Below are 21,904 nucleotides of genomic sequence, written 5' to 3'. Positions count from 1 at the left end.
AAGTTGACATCTCCACAGCTTCTCTGATCACTCTAGTTTCTGCAGTCAACAAAACAGATCAGATCCCCCACCCCTAACACTCCTTCACTATGGCCCTAGAAACACTGAATGCTCCCTTCCCCCTCAGGCCACCCCTCTCCTACCCCCCCCCCCCCAGGCTCTGCGGTAGCTCCAGGTCCCACAGTTTCCTCAGGCACCAGGAACAGCTGGAGGGCTCACCTGTCCTCTGCACCAGTCTGGTCAGCAGTTCTCTGGCTGGTCAGTCACCTCCCATATTTATGGTATCTCATAGGCATTTTCTCTCTGCCTCACAAGATTTGCTGAGCCCAGCAAAGAGATGGGGCTCTTAACAGTGCAGACAGTTCCTTTTCCTGTGTAGAAAGATGCTAGTGCTTTAAAGCCTCAGCATAAGGCAGTGGTCACTATTAGATAATTGCTCAGATCAAGGATAGAATGCTTTCCATTTGGGTAGAGTTAACCGGGCGCCTTGGGAGAGAGCAGGAGTGGGGTTTCCTACTAGAGACAGTGATAGTTGACTTGATCACAGTTTTAAATTCTTGTTATCCCATTTATCCTTATGTTAATCTGTCTATATCTGTTTGCACATGGCCTCTCTCATTAGATGTCGATTTCTTGTAGGGAGGGACTATTTCTTGCCTCTTTTTACATGCCCAGAACAAAGCACAGCGTCTGACACAAATAAGGGGCTTTAAAATGTTGCTTGATTGATTAACTTTCCAAGTTGAATACCACTTTAGATATTGTCTCCTCATTTGAAAAGATGTTGCTTGACAAATAGGAGCATCTTATTTATTTGTACCCTCAGCACTTAGCACATAGAAAGCCCATAATACATGTTTTCTCCATGACTAATGTGGTTTAACATAATTGCACATATATATATATTTTTATATAGTATATATAGTATATTTATATATAACCTGTATCAGATTACTTACTGAATTAGGGAAGGGAAAGGGGAAGGAGAGAGAAAAATTTTGAACTCCCAATTTTATTTAAAAAATAATGAATGCTGAAAACTATCATTACATATAATTGGAAAAAAAAATAAATTCCATTAAAAATAACTCTTTTCTCAGTCATTCATTCCTTGCTGACCTTTGAGAGAACAATTGCTGTAGAGTAAAGACATAACCTGAGAAGGTGAGGAAAGCTTTTGCAGTAATGTGGAGTCATCTGGTGTAGACATTTTTTCAAGGTTGACAGGTTAAGGAGAAAATATTGGAAACAGTCAGACAGAAACAATTCACACTTTTACAGTGGAGGGGAAGTGGAGGAAGGTAAGAGGGAATGAATGAATCTTACTCTCATTGGATTTGGCTTAAGGAGGGAATAATATATAAACTCAATTGGGTATGGAAATCTGTATCACCCTACAGGAAAATAGGGGGAAAGGGGATAAAAGAGGGGGGTTGATAGAGGGCAGGGTAGGTTAGGGTTAGGGTAATCAGAAACAAACACTTTTGAGGAGGCACAGGGTCAAATGAGAGAATAGAATAAATGTGGAATGGGATAAGATGAAGGGAAATATAATTAGTTTTTCACAACATGACTATTATAGAAGTGTTTTGCATGACTACACATATATAACCTGTGTCAAGTTGCTTGCCTTCTCAATGAAGGTGGGTGGGGAGGGAGGAAGGGAGAGAATCTGGAACCCAAAGTTTTAAAAAGAAATGTAAAAAAAATTATTTTTACCTGCAACTGGGAAATAAGATATATAGGCAATAGGGTATAGAAATCTATCCTACCCTACAGGAAAATAGAAGGGGAAGGGGATAGAAGGGGGGGTAATAGAAGGGAGGGCAGATTAGGAAAAGGGGCATTCAGAATGCAGGCCATCTTGGGGTGGGGGAGGGGAGAGATGGGGAAAAAATTTGGAACTCTAAATCTTGTGGAAGTGACTGTTGAAAATTAAAAATTAATTAATTGAAAATAATAATAATAGATGAAACACATCACCTATTGTTACCAGAATTGTAGCACCAAGCAGAATCATCAAAAATTGTTTGTCAGTGACTCATGATCCTTTTCTCAATATTATACAATGACAACCAGGACTAGATGATTTTGTAAGTCCTATGTGGCTTTAAATTCTGTACTTCCTTTTACTTGAGCATTTTCTTGCTCTCAAGGAGTTTCCAATCTTTCTGTGGTTGATAAGTTTAATGTTTTAATAAAGTTTTAATGATAAGTTTAAAAAAATACATGCTGGTTGACTGGCTGTATGCATCTTGAAAGCAGCAATTATAGCTCACACTATGCTTGCATTCCCTCTCAGGAGCCTCTTTTCTAGAAGAGGCAGCCTGAGATTGCTTCTTGGTTTGTTCTCCATCAGGCCTCCACGGTCTTATCCATTGCAGGCTAGTGTTAGGCCCAGAGGCAGTGATCTATGACTTGGGCCCTGAATGGGCTTTTTTCAAGCTGATTTTTCCTATTCCCCTTAATGTACTCTGAGGTGCAGCCAAACTGAGTGACCAGGTATTCCCTAAAATCAACATTCCATCCCCCCTTTGTGCCTTTGCATGGACTATTTCCTGTACCCAGAATGCTCTTCGTCCTCCCTCCTATCTCTTAGAATCCATAGTTTTTGTCAAGGCTTAGCTTCCATGGGGCTTCCTCGGGAAACTTTTTCTAACTTCCCTTTCATTAGTTCTCTTTGCCTCTGTCTCTCTACCTCTCTGTCTCTATCTCTTTGTTCCTGCCTATTTCTCTGTCTCTATCTCTCTCCTTCCTTTTCTCTCCATGTCCCTATTTCCCTTGCTCTCTTTCCTCCTCTTTCTCTCTCCCTCTCTTTTCCTCTCTCCTCTCTCTCCCTGTTCTCTCTTCCCTCCTTTCCCAATGCATCTCTCTGCCTGCCTGCCTGCCTGTCTCTCTCTGTCTCCTTTCTCTCTCTCTCTGTCTCTCTGTCTCTCTCTGTCTCTCTGTCTCTCTGTCTCTCTGTCTCTCTGTCTCTCTGTCTCTCTGTCTCTCTCTCTCTCTCTCTCTCTCTCTCTCTCTATTTAAATCACCTTGTCCTGTATCCCCTGGTGGAATATAATTGCTATGAGGATGGGGACTATTTCACTTGTGTGTTTTTCATCCTGAGCACCCCCAGAGCACAGCAGCATCACGGAGAAGGGGCTTGGCCAGTGTTTGCTGAGCAGAGGTGATTTGTCACCTCTCTCTGACACTTCCTATCATCTCCTTCAGTTCTCTCTCTTCCCCATTTATCTTTCTCTACTTTACCCACCCTCCTGCCATTTTCCTGCTGATTTCGTCCTCTCCTTTCTGTCCCTTTCCTGGTGGCTGTTTTATTACCCCCTGGAAACAGGAAGATAATAACAAGGAGAAACTTTTGAAACCTATGAGGGTACCAAGCTTAGGTACAGTAGCAGAGTTACCTCTCAAGGCAGAATTTTTCAGATGAAACAAGGTCTAATCCAACCCTGACATCACTTTGCCAGGTTCAAACCCTTCCCAGTGCAGAGGAGTGAGATGAGAGGGCCAAGACCAGAAGGAAGTCATCAATATCAGCCTTCAGAGAAACGGTCACTCCTAGAACAGTTGGGACTCCTCTTCCAACATCCATGTGCACAGAGGGGTATACTCAGATTATAGACAGGAAGAGGAATGAGGGAGGGCCAATAGAGAAGAGAGTGAAGGACCCCTTTATGAACTTTTCCCTTGGGTAGGGCTGCAAATGTTAAACTTAGATCCCTACTCTTCCTTATTTTGAAGTCAGGAAGGAAGTGCCTCTTTCTCTTTCATAGATATGTCCCGGCCCCTGGTTTTTCTAAATCTGGTTTCCAAGCCTCTCTTATCATATCTGACCCTGGGGCTTCCTACTCCTTTAAAATACAATTGAGAAACAACGCAGAAAACAAGTCTTATAGTTGAAAATTTTATTAGTAAGCAAATCACAGCAGCATTCCCCTGATTTAACCCAAAGCCTCATATCCTTTGTATATAGACAGGCAAAGTGAACATGGAGAGACTCACAGACCTAGCAAGAGACTGGAACCCCAGCTCTCTAGTCTGAGCCTGTGGGCAGCAAAAGGCAAACATAAGAAGGAAATAATATGGCTCCGTTTCGCCAGAAGTGGCAGCTGCATTCACCCGATCTGACTATCCACAGCTCACATGATAACAGCAGGGGAGTCCGGGGTGGAGGGGGCAGTTTGCAACCTAGGAAAATGCTCAACAGAGATATTCTTTCTTGGAAACCCTCCACGAGGCTGAGGCCAAGGATGAACGTGGGAAGTTGACAATCCATGTGGAAAAAAAAAATTTACTTTAAAGGAAAACATGTTTTGCCTCTCCATTCAAATTGGAAGTTTTCAGGGCCTTGAATCACAGTTCTCTTGGGCATTGGCTCTCTTACGTGATGGTGACCTGCAAAACCCTCAGAAGGAAACCCACATCATCTTCTAAGTAGATGCCCCCAGTTCTTTATAGGCAGGGTCATAAAGAGTTGTCCTTAAGCTGGAATTGATATGGCGACCATGTGGTAAGAAGAGGACTCTCTGGAAAAAGCCAAAAGGAATGCAGTCAGACATATCCTCCCTGCCACCAGCCCTCCAGGACTCCTGACCCAATCGCTGAACTGTTTCAGGAAGGACTTTTCCACTTCAGCTGCAGTTTCCCTTGTCAACAGGGGTCCATCCTATGCCCCCTCACCACCACCTACCATCTGGCCCCAGAAACAGAAATCAATTGGCCTCTCCCAGGGAATCCCTGCCTGGCTGGGGTGGGTAAAGCACTCACCCCATTAGATTCCGCTGACAGTCTCCTCCAATCAAAGAAAGCAGCAAACACAGCGACACTTAACTCCAAACCAGTGAAGATCAGCATCACAGAGAGAGTCCCCTACAAACAGAAAGGATGGTTTGGGACCTGAGTCTGTCCTGAGACAAGATGACTTGCGGGTGCCATTGGGCAACAGCCTTGGGAACAGAAGTCACAGGGAATTCGAATAGAGAGAACAGCTTCCTCTTCTACCCATGGATCATGGACTTCCAGGAAACAAAACAGAAGCACCAGAGGTCGGTAACTAGTCCTCAAAGCAGAGAGCATGAGAACTGGCCATGCCCCCTTGTCCTCTGCTCATTTCCTATCAGCCTGACATACAGCCAAGGCTTTGAGTTATGCATAATGGTATTCCCTGCCCAAATGAACAGACTTGGAATTGTAGGTCCCCTTAGAGACAGGCACTATACGCTGACCATTTCCTATGGAATCAGTTGACTTTGGGGCCCAAATGGTTTCTTCATGTTGTCTATACTGGTAAGCCAACAAAAGAACATATAGGGGAGGATTATGATTCCTTTCCCCAGCTCTGTGGGTGGATTCACAGAAGGCCTAGAATGCAGTCCCAGGTGTTAATGAAATATTAAACTATATGCACAAGATGCATCTGAATCCTGACCTCTTTTTGACCTGTAAACTCTTTTCTGGCTAAGGCAAGGAAGGAATATCTCTACTGGCAGAGAAAACCAATTAGTCATATCTAAGGGAAATTTAAACAGTAAGTCTTGGGGGAGCTTAAGGCTGTCCAGGCTTGGAATAGTTGTGTAGTGAGGCTCCTGACCAGTGGAGGAAGAGATTTTTCTCAAACTCCGCTCCTGCCACCCCCATCACTAGCTGTGGCATCTAGCATCAGGTGCCACGGAGATGCCTATTCACCGTGTTGAAGGCTTTGCAAGCTGGAGGCTGGCTGCATGTGGGCCTCTGGCTGGAGGGGTAGGGAAGAGCAGAGGGGATCCTTCTCCATGCCACTGTCTAGGTAGATTTGAGAAAAACGGCCAAGAGAGAAAGCTCTTCCAGGATGCTCACACATCTGTACACGTATGGGCCTGGGTAACATTGGATACTAAGGTTTTTCCCACTAAGTTTTTTTGGGAGAGTGTGTCCCAACACTAAGGAAGGAAATAGTGTGGAACTACTGTCCTTGCTGTGTTATTTAGAAAAATGCTTTTGATAGGATTTCGTTGAATCTCCCAGTTGGCAGTTAGCAGGAAGCCCACCAGTGGGCCTCCATAAGGTGCGTTAGTAGAATTAACTACCCATGGAGTTACTACTGGAATCTGAGGTAGCAGCCCACTTCCAGGGACCCAACATATGAGATCGAATGCAAGTTGGGCAGTGACTTTGAAGGTTATTACAAGGAAGAAATAGCTTGTATGGATGTTCCCAACCCAGCTTTCAAATGGTATGGTCTGTCTGAGGAATCAAGGGGCTCTCAACCTTAGAAATTCACTGGTAAACTGAAGGGGTATGTAATGGGGCATTGGCTTTGGGGCCTGGAAGTGCCCCTAGGGACAGTTTCAGAGAATTGGCACCAAAGGAAATGAAGCGCTCTCTTGGGAGAAGGGGGAGTCCTTCCAAGGGCTGAAGGAGCCAAGCCTGCAGATGTGGTGGACGGACCTTTGCAAACTCGATATGACTTGGGGGAGGGGCTGACACGAAGAGGGTTTCATCAGTCCCATTTTGTTCCTTGTCCTGTAGAATCCAAGTATCACAAACAATCTAACTGGGGACTCTCTGCCTCTTCCTCATCTTTTCATTTTGCTTGTTTGTTTTGTCTTATTTTTTCCTTATCTAGTCACTTATTGGGCGGTTAGGTGGTGCAGTGGATAGAGTCCTGGGCCTATAATCAGGAAGACTTATCTTCATCAGTTCAGATTTGGCCTCAGACACTTACTAGCTGTGTGACCCTGGGCAAGTCACTTCACCCTGCTTGCCTCAGTTTCCTCATGTGTAAAAATGACCCGGAGAAGGAAATGACAAACCACTCCATTATCTTAGCCAAGAAAACCCCAAATGGGGTCCCAAAGTCAGACACAATTGAAAAGGTAGAACAACAAAAGGCACAACATTCTACGTCCCCTTTACCATACAACTCAGCTGATTAGCAGCAGTGCCAAATAACTGAGAGCTCTTAGATTGGCCTGGGCCAGATCCAGGTTCAAATCCTCCCTCTGATCTATGATAGCTCATGGCCTGTGGGCAAGTGGATTAATTTGCTGAGCTTTAGTTTCCTCAGCTTTTGTTGGTGTTCAGTCTTTTTGAAGTCATGTCAGACTCTTCATGACCCCATCTGGGGCTTTCTTGGCAAAGATGCTGGAGTGGTTGGTCATTTCCTTCTTTAGTTCATTTTTACATATGAAGAAACTGAGGCAAACATGGTGAAGTGACTCCCCCAGGGTCATACAGCTAGTAAGTATCTGAAGCCAGATTTGAACTCAGGAAGACGAGTCTTCCTGACTACAGTCCCAGGCCTCTATTCAGTATACCACCGATTAGATGGAAGCAACGATATCTGGCTCATGTGTTTTTAGGAGATTTAAATGAAATGAAGAATGGAAAGCAGTGGTTAAACTGAGGTAGTGTGTGTTTAAGATTTACTGACCTGTGGTTTTGTTGTGTAGAAATATGGGATTTGCCTGGTCAGAACAGCAACTTATCGTCTTTGAGAATTTCTGAGAACGCTGAGGACTTTAGCGGCTCTCCCCACCCCTGCTTTTTCTCTGTCCTCCCTTGTCCTCTCTCCTTCTCCCCCTTCGCCCCCTTCCTCCACCTTTCTACATTCCCCCAGGATCTGGCTCCTCAGCCCTAACACAGCGCCTAGCATGCAGATCATCAGAGGTCTGCCCAACTCCTCTACCGTGCTATCTCTCCACAGTATGACTCTTTTTTAGTATTAGATTTCCCAACTCCAGGACTCTCTTTCCTCCCTCTTTAAGAACCTTTGAACTTTCCCCAAAACCCGACAGACCAAGAGTCTGCCCAGCACTGGTGGCATCTTCTGGCACCAACAAGAATTCCAGAAATGGAAAAGGAGTCACTGAGAAAGTAACACTGGGTCTAAAAATGCTTACGGTAAAAGCCGAGCCAGCCATGTGGCACGCCCAGGGACTGGGAGTAGGGCGGTAAAGATGGTAACCGCGGGTATAAAAGGCATTCTGTGTTTCTTGGTCTTGCTGGTGTGTACCGAGGACTTGGTGAATGCACTGAGTGAACTCTTTCTTCAGCTCCGGTAGGACAGCAGAAAACAAGATGAGCCCGGCTGTTGCCACGATGCCACTGATCACGTTTGCAGCCAGGCTGATGTGGGTCTGAAAGAGAGAGCCCCGATATACCTGATATACCCACGTGGGGGCCAGGAGCTTTGTGGGCCCCCAGGAGGAGAGCAGGGCATAAGGGAGATCCTAAGCTTGGAACTGCAAAAGACCTTCAGAGCTCTCACGTCCCACCTTCACCTTGAAGAGGAGAGAGAAGGGAAAGTGACTTGCTCTATGTCAAATGTGGCTGTCAATGGGCAGCACACAGAAGCAATCTCGGGGCCTCTGGCTCCAGGTACCACATTCTTTCAAATACTCCCTCTGAGAGAGAGAAAGAGAGAGAGAGAGAGAGAGAGAGAGAGAGAGAGAGAGAGAGACAGAGAGAGACAGAGACAGAGACAGAGACAGAGAGAGACAGAGGCAGAGAGACAGAGAAACAGAGAGAGAGGAGACAGAGACAGAGAGAAAGAGAGAAAAACAGAGACAGAGAGAGAGAAGCAGAGGGAGACAGAGAGACAGAGAGAGAGACAGAAGAAGAGAGACAGAGACAGAGAGAGAGACTGAAACAGAGTCAGAGACACAGAGAGAGAGACAGAGACAGAGACAGAGAGAGGCAGAGACAGAGACAGAGAGAGACACACAGAGAAAGACAAAGACAGAGACACAGAGACACAGAGAAACAGAGAGTGCCCTCTTGAAGTAGCTTCCCTTTAATTCTCTCTGTCTCTGTCTCTCTCTGTCTCTTTGTCTGTCTCTCTCTCTCTGTGTCTCTGACTCTGTCTCTCTCTCTCTGCCTCTGTCTCTCTCTGTCTCTCTCTCCCTCCTCTCTCTCCTCTTCCTCCTCCTCCTCCTCCTCCTCTTCCTCCTCTTCTGAAGTCTAGAATGGCCCTAGCATGCCTCCCATCTCCTCTGGGTCAGTGGTGTCAAATTCACATAGAAACAGACTGACTTTGAAAACCATAAATTAACACTATCTGTGTTGTATTGTATTTCTAGTTATCTTCTGCTTACCCCTTCCCCCAATCTGCCCTTCCTTCTATCATTGTTTCTAGTTATCTTGTTAAACATTTCCCAATTACATTTTAATCTGGTTGAAGTTGTGTGGGCCCTTATCTGCTCTGGGTGGCCTATCTCTTCTCAGAGCAGGACCAGCTGCATAGATGAGGCCCCAGAAATCTCCCAGAAGCACAGATCCTCAGAGATCCCCTAATCTGAGCCCTGCCTATGTAGGAATTTTCTCTCCAACATATCTGAGAAGTAGTTATTTATCCTGCACTGTTAGTATCTCCAATGACAGGAAACTCCCTACTTCCCAAGGCAGTCCATTTCACTTCTGAACAGCTTTGTTAAGAAATTTTCTTTCAACTCATATAAATCATTGGCTTTTCTATATATTACCAATAAAGCCCAACAGCAAGAGATAGAAAGAGATATTCCATTTAAAGTTACCGTAGACATTATAAAATATTTAGGAATCTACCTGCTGAAGCAAACCCAGGAGTTATATGAAGACAATTACAAAACACTTTTCACACAAAGTCAGATCTAAATAATTGGAAAACCATCAGTTGCTCATGGGTAGGCCAAGCTAATATAATAAAAATGACAATTCTACTTAAGTTAATTTACTTATTCAGTGCCATACTAATCAAACTACCAAAAAGTATTTTATAGAGCTAGAAAAAATAATAACAAGATTCATTTGGAAGAACAAAAGGTCCAGAATATAAAGGGAACCCATGAAAAGAATGGCTAGGGAAGGTGGCCTAGCTGTTCCAGATTTTAAATTGTATTATAAAGCAGCAATCATCAAAACTGCTTGGTACTGGATAAGAAATAGAGCAGTGGGGTCAGCTAGGTGGTGCAGTGGATAGAACACTGGCCCTGAAGTCAGGAGGACCTGAGTTCAAATTTGGCCTCAGACTAAACATTTGACACTTACTAGCTGTGTGACCCTGGGCAAGTGACTTAACCACAATTGCCTAAAAAAAATAGAGTGGTGGATCAGTGGGATAGGTTAAGTATGCAAGACACAGTAGTAATGACTATAGTAATCTACTATTTGATAAACCCAAAGACCCCAGATTCTGGGATAAGAACGCACTATTTGACAAAAACTGCTGGGAAAACTGGAAGAGAATATGGCAGAAACTAGGCATAGACCAACACCTTACATGCTATACTAAAATAAATTTAAAATGCATACACAATTTGAATATAAAGGCTGATACCATAAGCAAAGTGGGAGAGCAAAGAATAGTCTATCTATTAGGTTTATGGAGAACAGAAGAATTTATGACCAACCAAGAGATAGAGAACATTATGAAATGCAAAATGGATAATTTTGATTACATTAAATTGAAAAGTTTTCGTACAAAGCCAATTCAACCAAGATTAGGAAGGAAGCAGAAAACTGGGATAGAATTTTTACAACCAGTGTCTCTGATAAGGGTCTCATTTCTAAAATATATAGAGAACTAAGTCAAATTTATAAGAATACAAATCATTCCCCAATTGATAAATGGTCAAAGGATGTGAACAGGCAGTTTTCAGAGAAAGAAATTAAAGCTATCTTAGTCAGATGAAAAGAAATACTCTAAATCACTATTAATTAGAGAATTGCAAATCAAAATAACTCTGAGGTACCACATCACACCTATCAGATTGGCCAACATGACAAAACAGGAAACTGATTAAATGTTGGAGAAGATGTAGGAAAGTTGGAACACTAATGTATTGTTGGTGGAGTTGTGAACTGATCCAACCATTTTGGAGAGCAATTTGGAACTATGCCCAAAAGGCTATAAAAATGTACGTACCCTTTGACCCAACAATACCACCTCTAGGGCTGTATCCCAAAGAGATCATAAAATAGGAAAAGGACCCACATGTACAAAAACATTCATACCAGCTCTTTTTGTGGTGACAAAGAATTGGAAATTGATAGAATGCCCATTAATTGGGGAATGGCTGAATAAGTTGTGGTATATGAATGTAAGAGAATACTATTGTGCTAGAAGAAATGATGAGTAAGCAGACTTCAAAAAATCCTGAAAAGACTTGTATGGACTGATGCTGAGTGAAGTGAGCAGAACCAGGAGAACGCTGTACACAATGACAGACACATTGTGTGATACTAACTTTGATAGACTTACCTCTTCTTAGCAATCCAAAGATCTAAGACATCTGCAAAGGTCTCATGCTGGAAAATGCTATCCACATACAGAGAATGAACTAAAGAATCTGAATGCAGATTGAAGCATACCATTTGCTATTTTTTTCTTCTGTTTTGTTTTGTTTCCTCTTTCTCGTGGTTCCTCCTATTGGTTCTAATTCTTCCTTACAACATGACTAATGTGAAAATATATTTAATAGGATTATATATGTAAAGCCTATATCAGATTGTATTCCATTTTGGGGAGGGAGGTGGAGAGGGAGGGGGAGAAAAATTTAAAACTCAAAAGCTTATGGAAGTGATTGTTTTCAACAATCTAAATTAATCTAAAACTAAATTAATCAAAAAAAATTAAAAGAAATTTTCTTTCATCAAGACAATTCTTCCTTTCAACTAACTTGCACCCCCTTAATTCTTACCTCCCTCACTAGTCATTACTTAGTTCCTACCCACCCCTTTCTCAGCAGCCCTTTCCTCAAAAGAAGGGAGAGAGAATAATCCAGGTTATTCTGACTACAAGTACTATGCTCTCTATACTCATAGATTACCATGAAAAGATCTTGTTTTAAAGGAGTTAAGGGATGGGGGGTAGGTTTTTTTGTTTTTAGCTACATGGTGGCTCTTAGGCCTTGTCCCAGAAGACAACAATATTGAGGGTCCAAAGTGTTCCATGAAGGGTAGTGCAGCGTGAGGAAAGAAGACTAGTTGGGATCCTAGCACCCCCAGGTTCTAGCCCAGGTCCTTCCAGTGTATTCCTGTGTCACCATGACTGCCCCTCTATGTGCTAAGTTCTAAAGCTGAGGGCAATCTTAGGAATCATTGAGTTCAAGCCTCTCATTTTATAGATGAAGAAGCTGGTACTGAGAAGGAGCAGGGCCACGGTCATGGTCATTCAATCAGGAACTGAGCTGGGTTCCAGGGCTCCATACACTGCACTATGTCTGGTTGGCTTATCTTGCACAGTGACGCCAATGGGACTAAGCGGCCAGCTCTCTATCTTGCCATGTCCTCAGGTATTTATGATACTCACCAAAGATTTCGTTTTCTTCTTTTCTGATGCTATAGACAATGATCCAGAAATGATAAACTGTAATGAGAATGCACAAAGGTCAATCCTAGGGCCATAGGGAGACACAGCCCCAGGCCACAGAGTCCACTTAGCCAGCAGGTGTTTCTACATTGGCTAAGGGCTGACCCCTAGGGCCTGGGGCGGGCAAAGGACTTAACTCTGAGGTTTTGCTTGGGCTGGGTCAGACTTGCACTCCAACAGGAGAGAAAGGAAAAAGCTCCAACCACAGCTATGCACCATCTTAGTGACCAGAAGGCTTGGATTGTGTTCAGGGATTAGAAAATGGGCACCTTCTGGAAGGGGAGGGAAGGTCTTTGAAGGTGATTTAAGAAAGTGAACCCATGGGGAGGGGTAGGGTGAGTAGCAAACAATGGACGAAAAATTCTGAACACTGTAGGGACCAGCTCATCTGGTGTAGAAAGTGCCTGACCAAGGGCCAGGGAGCCCGAGGAAAGCAATAGGCCAGAATGAAGTGGGGAACTCTAACCCTCATATTAACCCTTACTCAGACCACAGACTCCTAACAGCTGTCCTGACTCTGGTCTCAGGCCTCACCAAAACCCCCTTCCCATAACAGCCAAAACTTCCTCTTAGGGCACAGGGCTGACCAGAGTTACTCTTTAGCTCACCAACTTTGAATGGCTCCCAATTACTCCCGGGTCAGACCTTCTTGACCTTTCTGCAACATGAGCCCCTTGGGCAATGTCTACTGAAATTGATGGAGCCCAGCCCAGAATCATGGTTTTCTGATGCATGGAAGGATTACAAAGAAATCCAATTTGTGAAATGCAATTATCAAGATAATTAGAAAATAAATTTCTAGGCCTCTTAGACTAATAATCCTTGCTCTGTGCATACCCCAAGGCCTAGCACTTTTAAGAGACTCCACAATCTGTTGACAACCTACTTTCCAGTCCAGTTCACCTCCCTTTGAGGCAATATGGCTTAATAGAAACAGTGCTGAGTTTAGAAGTGAAAGACCTGGGTTTGAATCCTAACACTCTCAGTTACCACCAGTTTTATTTGGGGCAAATCTTAAGTGTTTTGAGCCTCAATTTCCTAACCTGTCAAATTAGGGGAGTCAGCCTCAGTGACTCAGCTATGGTCTGCCCAGCTTTAGTCTCAGATCCTGTGACATTCTCCTCTGCTCACTCCCTATTCTAGCCAAGGACAACTATCTGTTGTTGCCCTGTTTTGGGCTGATCTTTCCTCTCTCCCATGGCTGGAATGTCCTCCCCCTCCTACCTTCAAGGCCCAGCTCCCTGAAGTCCTCCCTGATTCCCTCGGAAGGAAGGGGTTACCCCTAGACCCTCTGCTCTGGTCCCCTCTGCTCCTGTGACTTGGTCACACTGATTTGTGTAGGTGTCACACCCCTAAGGGACCCCTAAAGCTCCAGGAAAACTAAGAATGTCCTTTGTTGTCATCCTCCCATACTTAGCATCTAGCCCTGGACCCACATACAGGAAGTGTGTCATGAATATACATTGAACTGAATGGGGTTTAGAGAGAACAAGAAATGAAACCTGGCAGGAAACCCTGGGACTTCTTCATTAAGGGGGCAATAGGGAGCTACTGGACAGTGAGTGATAGTAGAGTGGCCTGGAGAAAATAAGAGAAATAATTATTCATATTCTAGTGCTTGGTTACCGCCCAGACCATTAGAGCAAGGTTATAGGAGTCCAGAGGTAAGATAAAGGGCAGGGATGAAGGATTTATTGACAGAGACAATGGGTACGGAGTAGTACAGTGGATAGAGCACTGGGCTTAGAATCAAGAAAACTCATTTTCCTGAGTTCAAATTTGGGCTCAGAAACTTACTAGCTGTGTGACCCTAAGCAAGTCACTTAACACTGCATGCCTCAGTTTCCTCATCTGTAAAATGAGCTGGAGGAGGAAATGGCAAACTGCTCCAGTATCTTTGCCAAGGAAATCCCAAAAGAAGTCACAGAGAGTCGAACACGACTGAAACAACTCAACAACAAAGGGAAATAAATGGACAGACTTGAACACTGGAATACAGAAAGAAGCTGATGGTTTAGAAAAACTTGGTATCAAAAATGGGCAGATTTTCTAGAACCATCATGGCTCTGTTCCCAACTTAAGCAATTTTAAAAATAAAATCCAGCTTCTTAATGAGTGGGGGAGAGAGTGGAGGGAAGGAGAGAATTTAGACTTGAAAATAAAATACAATTGAGTAAAAAATATTCTATAAATTAGCTTCCTTGGTTGCCTTCTGTCAGGTGTCCCCCCCCACCCCCAGCCTCTGTCCTATCCCCCCAAAGCCACAGGATAAAGAATGCCACCCACCCCCCACTGCCTGTTAGTAGTGCAGAGAATGAGACTAAATCTCCCAGCCCCTCCTGAACACAGGCCTTCTACCTGTTGGGAAAGCAGTTGGATAGAGAGAAAGGCACCTTCAAGCCTCGTCCTCCTCCTGCGTGAGTCACCCAGATGAAATCACGGAGGAGCCTCTACTTACCGACACCCCACCTATAAATGGATAGCCAGACTTTGTGATTTTGGAATAGGAAGGCTTGAAGTAGGTTGAGTCTTGTGCACATGCCAATATGATGCCCATGCCCAAAATCATCAGGCCAGTCAAGGTCTGGATGGTCTGAACAGAAAAAGAAAAGGGGAACTTTTTTAGGACAGATTCATTCCTATTCTTAAGGGAGAGGGACAACCTGGTCCTGCAAGCCCCAATAAGTGTCCACAATGATCAGATCTGGAGCTTTTAACCTGGGGTCCATCCATGAGTTTTTTTCTAATATTATTTAAATTATATTTCAATATATTTTGTTTCTTTTGTAATTCTATATATTTTATGTTATGAATCCAAAAACAGGATTCTGAGAAAGGGTCCACAGGCTTCACTAGACTACCCAAGGGGTTCATGACAAAAAAAAAAAGTTCACAAGCCCTATCCTGGGCAGAGTTAGACTGAAACAGGGCATCGGAGGTACCATGTGGCTTCTCAGTGACCCCTCCAGAAGCCACAGTTCCATTCTGCTCTGGTAACAGCCCCCATGCTCATTCGCCAGATACAACTGACCTTCTACAAAACCCCCAGTGCACCTGCTGCCTGAAAGCAGCTACCTTCTGCAGCCATGAGCTCCAGTTTACCCAAATACCTTTCCTAGGGGGATGGGACAAAAATAGCCAAGTCACACAGATCTCAGGGTAGGAAAGGACCTCAGTGGTCATCTGGTTCAATCCATGCCAGATGGAAACAGAAGATTCCTCGTGACACTTACTTGACAAGTGGTCATCCAATCTTTGTCCAAGGACCTCCCCCAGCACCCCATTCTGCCTTGGAGCAAGGCCAATGACTCCCAAACAAATTATGAGAAATCAGCCCCTTTGCTGCTTCTCCCATTTTCTTAGTTAAGCTCTCTAAGCCCAAGCCCAATATGCCTAACCTCCTTTCACATTCTTTCAGATACCTGCCCATTACAGTTTCACTAAGTTTTCTATTCTCAAGGGATTTCTACATTACCATGTCCTTCAACTGTTTCTAGGGTCTGGCTTAACAATGTCCTTCTACCAAAATGTCGCTCTGAACTGACCACAAGACTCTAGATTTGGTCTGACCAAGGCAGAGAACAAGTCTGATATTCACAGGTGTGATAATAAATATTTAACAACCAACTCCAGTAAAAAAAAAAAAAAGTATGCAGAAGACACTTTGAAGTTTAACTGATCTGATTAACATTTTCTCCATCACTTTCCTAAATTTAGATAATCAACAACACAAAAAGAATCCGTCTCCACTTATAGCGTTTGCTAATATCCCAGGTGTAAATATTCACCCTGAAAATACAAATGACTCCCACAGGCCATCAGAGCTGCTTCCAGCCCACCTCTCCTTCCATTGCCTCATTCCTAGACACTGTATTAAGGGAGCCTTAGTTTCCAGGACTGCAAGATTGTTTCTGTGGTACTCAGCCTTGGTCTGACCACATCTGGGCTCTTGGGCTCAGCCCTGGGGGCCATATACATCTAAAGCTTGGCTCCTGGGAGTCACGGGTGGGTTGACCTCTCCGTTGTTCAGCTACTATCCCAGTGAGGATGTGGAAAGCAATTGTGCATTCCTATTCCTGGCCTGAGAAAAACCAGAGAGGTGGCATGCACCTCCCCTCTGTTTTCTGGTCTAGTGAGGTTTCCTGATGATAGGAGCAGGAAGGTCTGTAAGAACTAAGCATTCTTACATAATCAGAGGGTGTGCTAGTGGGGAAGGAAGGATTGTGTAACTTTTCCTCAATTTCTCCGCTGGTGGCCTGGATGAGGAAGTTTGGGCCATTTTCTGCAGTTTCACCCAACCCCTGCAAAGCTGTCATAATTTTCAGCCCCCTAGGCCTGCAAAGAACAGGCTAGAGATTCCCCGGGGAAAATCTCTGCTCTCTCTCCCCTCACTCCAAATTCTTCCAATTATTGCTGGCACCCAACTAAGGGATCTCCAAACCCAAGGTAGACCTACAAGCTTGGGATGTAGTTAGCTTCTCTCAGACTCCTCTTTGAAAGAGCTCTTACCCCAAGAGCTTTGGACTCCTCCTTAAGCCCTTTCTTCAGGTTGTTGTTTGACTCAGAGGAAGGTCCAGGCTGTTCCATCTGGGGGACACTGATTCCACTGGGAGTTACAATCATGAATGTGCCAGAGGGCACAGGCTGAGATGTCATGATGCTGTAGCTGGTGCTGGAAGAGACAATAAGTAGGTCAAGACTATACATGAGCCTCAAATACTCAGGTTTCCCATGTGGCATTCTCCCAGTGGAATCTGGGAGAATTTGCCATTTAGAAAGTGGGAGAAGACAGTGGTAGGAATCTTGGACCCTGGCACTGTGGAGTTCCTCCCAGCTTGCTTGATAAAATTCAGCCAGTCCTCATGCCAGACATAGATGTGGAAGTCAACAGTCAAAAGACTCCCATGGAGTTTGGAGGCAACTCGTCCCAAATCCGTCCAATATTTGGATTGGCAGAAGTGTTTATCTAAAAATCAAGCCACTCACTGAATCAATCCAAACACTGAGTACATGTGGTATAACCCTAGGCTAGGCATTGTTATAGTTCTTGGGCTGAACTCCAGCCTGTGATGTTGACTAGCTGTGTGACCACAGATAAGTCCCCTAATTTCTCTTAGCCTCAGTTTCCTCATCAGTAAAATGGGGATAATAAGTCTGTATGCCCTATACACAGGGTTGAGGTGAAAAAAATATATTTGTAAACCTTGAAACAACATAGAAATATATATCACTATGTCAGCCTCAAAGACAGGAGAAAAAGAGAATTAAGGATTAGTATTAATTATTAACAATAATTAGCTAGCATTTATATGGAACTTTAAGGTTTGCAAAGCATTTGAAAATATTCTCTTTTGGTCCTCACAATGACACTAGGAGGTAAGTGCTATTATTATCTACATATTACAGATGAGGAAACTGAGGCAAATAGAAGTTAAGGGATTTGCCAAAGATTTAGCAGCTAGTGTCTGAGGTCAGAGTTGAACCCAGATCTTCCTAACTCTAGGTCCATTGTACCACCTAGGTGCCTAATAATAATAAATCATGAGAATGCAATAATTGATTAAATTAACAAGTACGTAGCTGTTTTTCTGAATTTCTTCAATATTTCAGATATCCGCTGATTTTCTCAGTGGAAATTTTCCCTCTAATGCAAAACTCAAGCTGTTTCCCCTCCTTGGAAGACTTTGCCTCTTAGCACTAGTCTTATAATGACTTGATAAAATCATGGGATCAAACTGGGATCTGAAAAGGACCTTAGACATAATTAAGTCCAACCATCTCATTTTACATAAGAGGAAAATAAAGCCCAGAGAAGGGAAGAGACTTAGACATGGTAGCACAGGCAGCCAGTGGCGGAGTTGGGCTATGAAACTAGGTTCTCTTATCCTGAGTTCTGTTATCCTCCTATCCTTAGGGCAGCTATATTGTGCTTCTGTGGATAGAGCACTGGTCCTAGAGTCAGGAGGACTCAAATCTGTCCTCAGATTCGTACTGCCTGCGTGATGCTGGGCAAGTCACGTCACCTTGTTTACCTCAGTTTCCTGATCTGTAACATGAGCTGGAGAAGAAAACGGCAAACCACTCCAGTGTCTTTGCCAAGAAAACCCCAAATAGGGGCATGAAAAGTCAGACATAACTGAAAGACAACCTCTTATCCAGCTGTGATATTCTTTGCCCTAACCACATTGCTTACTCCTTTGCTGTGTCCCCCAGATAGGAAGTGAGCTCCTGGATCATGGAAGCTGTTTGATTTTCACTTTGGGGTCCGTCGAGCCTCGCATAGTGCCTTGCATAGAGTAGGCACTTGATGACTGTTTATTGAATAGAATTCCTTTTCACGCATTTATAGAAAGGATCCCGAAACGTGTAACTGGAGGAAACCCCAGATACCATCTAGTCCAAGCCATTTTCAAAGACATTCCTTCTATGTAACACTCCTCACAAGCCAGCATCCAGCCTCCTCTTGAAGCTTCTGAGTTAGGATGAATTCACTGTTTCCCCAGTATGTTCCACTTCTGCTCCTTTCTAAACATTAGGTACAATTGTATTCCTCATGTCAAGCCAAAATCTGGACTTCACAAATTGCCACTTACCCCTCCTGGTTATGACCTCGGGAGCCTGGAGGAGATTAAGCCAGACACAATCCCCAGCCCCTCAGCTGAAGACTCTGTCCCTACTTCATGGAGAAACTTGAGGCTCTCAATGGGAACTCCTTCTTCTCCTCTTCGTCTCCCAGACATCATCCCTCACTCTCTCTGGCAAAGCCTGGCCCTTCTCCTTGTCAAGGACCAACCCTCTATGTGTACCTTTGATTCTTCCCCTTCCCAGATTCCCTAGTAGATTGCATCCTTAATTCTGCCTCTTCTCTCTTGAACCACACACATCACCCTATATACCAATCATGGCAAGCATCTGAAGATTTGTCAAGTACTTTACAGTATTAATGTCATCTTATATATGAGATAATCACAAGAAGCCTGGAAGGTAGACCCCATTATTATTCCCATTTTACAGATAAGAAAGTGAGGCAGACAGAGGTTGTGACTTGGTTAGAGTCTCAACGATAGTCTATCTGAGGCAGGATGCCAATTCATGTCTTCTTGCCTCCAGGTCCTCCAAGCTCTATCCACCATGCTACCTAGTTGCCCTTACCTGTTCTTTCCCTACCAACTTCAAACATAGCTAAGTCTCCTCCATTAAAAAAAAAAAAACAAACAAAAAACAAACTTCACTAGACCCTCCTACGATCTCAAGATATATGTGTGTGTATGCAGAAAGACAGATAGACGAATGGATGAGTGACGGACGGACAGATAAACAGATGCGCTCTTTCTAAGACAAACTCCTTGAGAACCTTCTCTTCACTCACCGTCTCCTCTTTTTATCCTCTCACTACTCTAACACTCTGAAATTCAGCTTCTGAGTTCCTCACTCAAAAGAAGCTGTTCTCTCCAGTTACCTGTGATCAAATGAGAGGATATTTGTAAAGCACTCAGCACAGTGCCTTGCACATAGTAGGCATTATATAAATGATGATGAAGGTGGTGATGATCTCTGAATTGCCAGAACCTACTGTCTTTTTTCAGTCTTCATCCTTCTAAACCTTTCTGCTGCATTTAACCTAATCCTCTTGTTTTATAGATGGGTAAACTGAGGCTTAGCGAACGTTGCTGGCAATCTAAATCAATCCTCTAGGTTTATAGATGGGTAAACTGAGGCCTGGGGAAGAGGGGAAGTAACTTGCCCAAGGTCACACAGGTGGTCAGCATCAGAAGTGAGATTCAAACCCAGAGCCTCTGAATCTAGAGCCAATGGCCTTTCTATTTCATTATGCTCGGCTTGGAAGTCTGTCAGAGGAGGCTTGGAGGTAAAATAAAAGATCATCACACACAGCCTAAAGCACTTATATATTCTCTAAGGTTATAGGATTGTGAATTGAGAGATGGAAGGGAGCTCAGCAGTCATCCGGTCCCACTTTCTCATTTTACAGATGAGGAAACTGAGGCCTGGAAAGTTAAATGACTTGCGCGAGGTCACACAGGAAAGAAATTGCTGAGCTGGAATTTGAACTCAGATCTTTTTATCCAGCGTTCTTTGAATCCAGAGTTGTTTCTATTGAAGCACACTGCCTCCCAACTTCATCCCTTCTGGTTTTATGTTCTATATTTGAAGTCTCCTCTTAACCCTGACATTCTCTGTTCACTCTCTCCCAGCTAGGATACTTTACCCGTGATCCAATGAGCCATCGGCTTGTTCTGTTCACAAGAAGAGGAAGGGATGATTCTAAGAGGTGGAAGTCTAAAGGGCTCACCCCTCTGTTTCTTTCAAGCATGTTAACTCAATGGTGTCTGAAGTGTGTGATTCGCATATAAGGGGGCACCCAGGGTCACACATCTTTATTCGCTTCTCTTAGGGCCACATGGCTAGCTATACTCCACTACTCTGTGTGAAAACTCACAGGTTGCATTTTGAGGCTTCAGTGAATGCATTATTATTCAGTGAATGCTGGCAGTGATATTGCTAAACAATGATATTCCAGCAATGGCTGTCATAAAACTCTTTCTGGACACTTGTTTGGGCTTATCCATTGTTGATCTCTTTGCTTTCCTACTCTCACGAGCATGTTGATCTGTTTTTGTCTATCAATCTGTTTCATCTGTTTTGAAACTTCTCCTGCCCTTGGTGATCATGAGTCTTCCAGATTTCAATTTTCTCATCTGTAGAAGAGGGTTCATATTACTCATAAAACCCAGCTCATGGAATTGTTACAAGGGTGAAAAGAAATGGTTTGAAAATCTAAGACTCTCAATAAATGTCAGCTTTTGTTATGATCTATTGTTATATGAATACCAGTACACAACACAGACATACCTCACCTTGCCTGGATCTCACCATTTTCTCATGGTACTAAAATCAAAGCTGGAATGGGACAGGCAGTGTGGTACAGTGGACAGAAGGTTAGATTTAATCAGAGGTCTTTGATTCAGATTCCATCTCACCTACTAACTACCTGTGTGACTTTGGACAAGTTAGTTAGCCTCTCTGAGACTCAGTTTTCCCATCCATGGCCCCTAAAATCTGTTCTATCTTGAAATCTATGATACCATGATTCCCCAAAATCACAAGAAGGGATTCAAGTCAAGGAAAGAGGATCTGTCGTACTTACCTGTCCCCAGTGACAGCTCTTGCTGAGTTTCTGCTGGTGTCTGTCAGTATCTTATGATGACTTCTCTCCTCTGAGCAGCTCTGGGGCCCAGATGGGGAAGAGTGAAACACTCTTTGAGGCTTTTTTATCCCTTCCTCTATCTGGTATTTACGGTCACACAGGATGTGATGTTTGCAGCAGAAACAGCTGATTTATGGAAAGAGTATATGCTTCCTTCTTCTGAACAACTTAATTGGATGTGATAAACTTCGCAGAGCACAAACAGTGACTCCCATTCCTTTTCTTGAAGCCAAAGCTTTAGACAAACTGAAGTAGGATTGGACCTCTCTGTTAAATAATCGCAACCTCATTTCTCTCCTTTATCTCACTCCAAGACTGGGACTGTTTTATATGTATCCTCAAAACCTAGC

At 43.7% G+C, this 21,904-nt stretch overlaps 1 protein-coding gene across 2 annotated transcripts; it reads right to left on the bottom strand.

Annotated features, from left to right (window-relative positions):
* Window positions 1-3,890: 3,890 nt before the first annotated feature.
* MS4A6A (membrane spanning 4-domains A6A) lies at window positions 3,891-21,621 on the bottom strand. 2 transcript variants are annotated; one of them, XM_027844612.1, is made up of 8 exons: window positions 21,495-21,621; window positions 16,838-17,000; window positions 14,787-14,921; window positions 12,937-13,053; window positions 12,269-12,325; window positions 7,881-8,117; window positions 4,768-4,869; window positions 3,891-4,526 (listed from the first exon to the last, which is right to left on the bottom strand). In XM_027844612.1, the coding sequence occupies exons 2-8, from the start codon at window positions 16,982-16,984 to the stop codon at window positions 4,431-4,433; spliced, it is 891 nt and encodes a 296-aa protein (XP_027700413.1). In that variant the 5' UTR covers window positions 16,985-17,000; window positions 21,495-21,621; the 3' UTR covers window positions 3,891-4,430. The 2 variants fall into 2 exon arrangements, with proteins under 2 accessions (XP_027700413.1, XP_027700414.1); XM_027844613.1 differs by lacking the exon at window positions 12,937-13,053 and having other exon boundaries at window positions 21,495-21,618.
* Between the last annotated feature and the right edge of the window lie 283 nt (window positions 21,622-21,904).

This window comes from Vombatus ursinus, unplaced genomic scaffold (genome assembly GCF_900497805.2).
Source record: "Vombatus ursinus unplaced genomic scaffold, bare-nosed wombat genome assembly UNPS02014943.1, whole genome shotgun sequence".
Classification (NCBI taxonomy): Eukaryota; Metazoa; Chordata; class Mammalia; order Diprotodontia; family Vombatidae; genus Vombatus; species Vombatus ursinus.
Note: the sequence above shows the minus strand (reverse complement) of the source record. Positions and strands in the feature narration are given on the sequence as shown.

What these genes read in the sequence shown, in the direction of transcription:
- MS4A6A (XM_027844612.1), bottom strand. Translation starts at nt 16,984, where the DNA reads ATGACATCTCAGCCTGTGCCCTCTGGCACATTCATGATTGTAACTCCC. An exon ending in TTGGGAGCCATTCAAAGTTG is followed by an intron (nt 12,326 to 12,936) that starts GTGAGCTAAAGA and finishes TTCTCATTACAG; the next exon opens with TTTATCATTTCTGGATCATT. An exon ending in AGAAGAAAACGAAATCTTTG is followed by an intron (nt 8,118 to 12,268) that starts GTGAGTATCATA and finishes TCTCTCTTTCAG; the next exon opens with ACCCACATCAGCCTGGCTGC.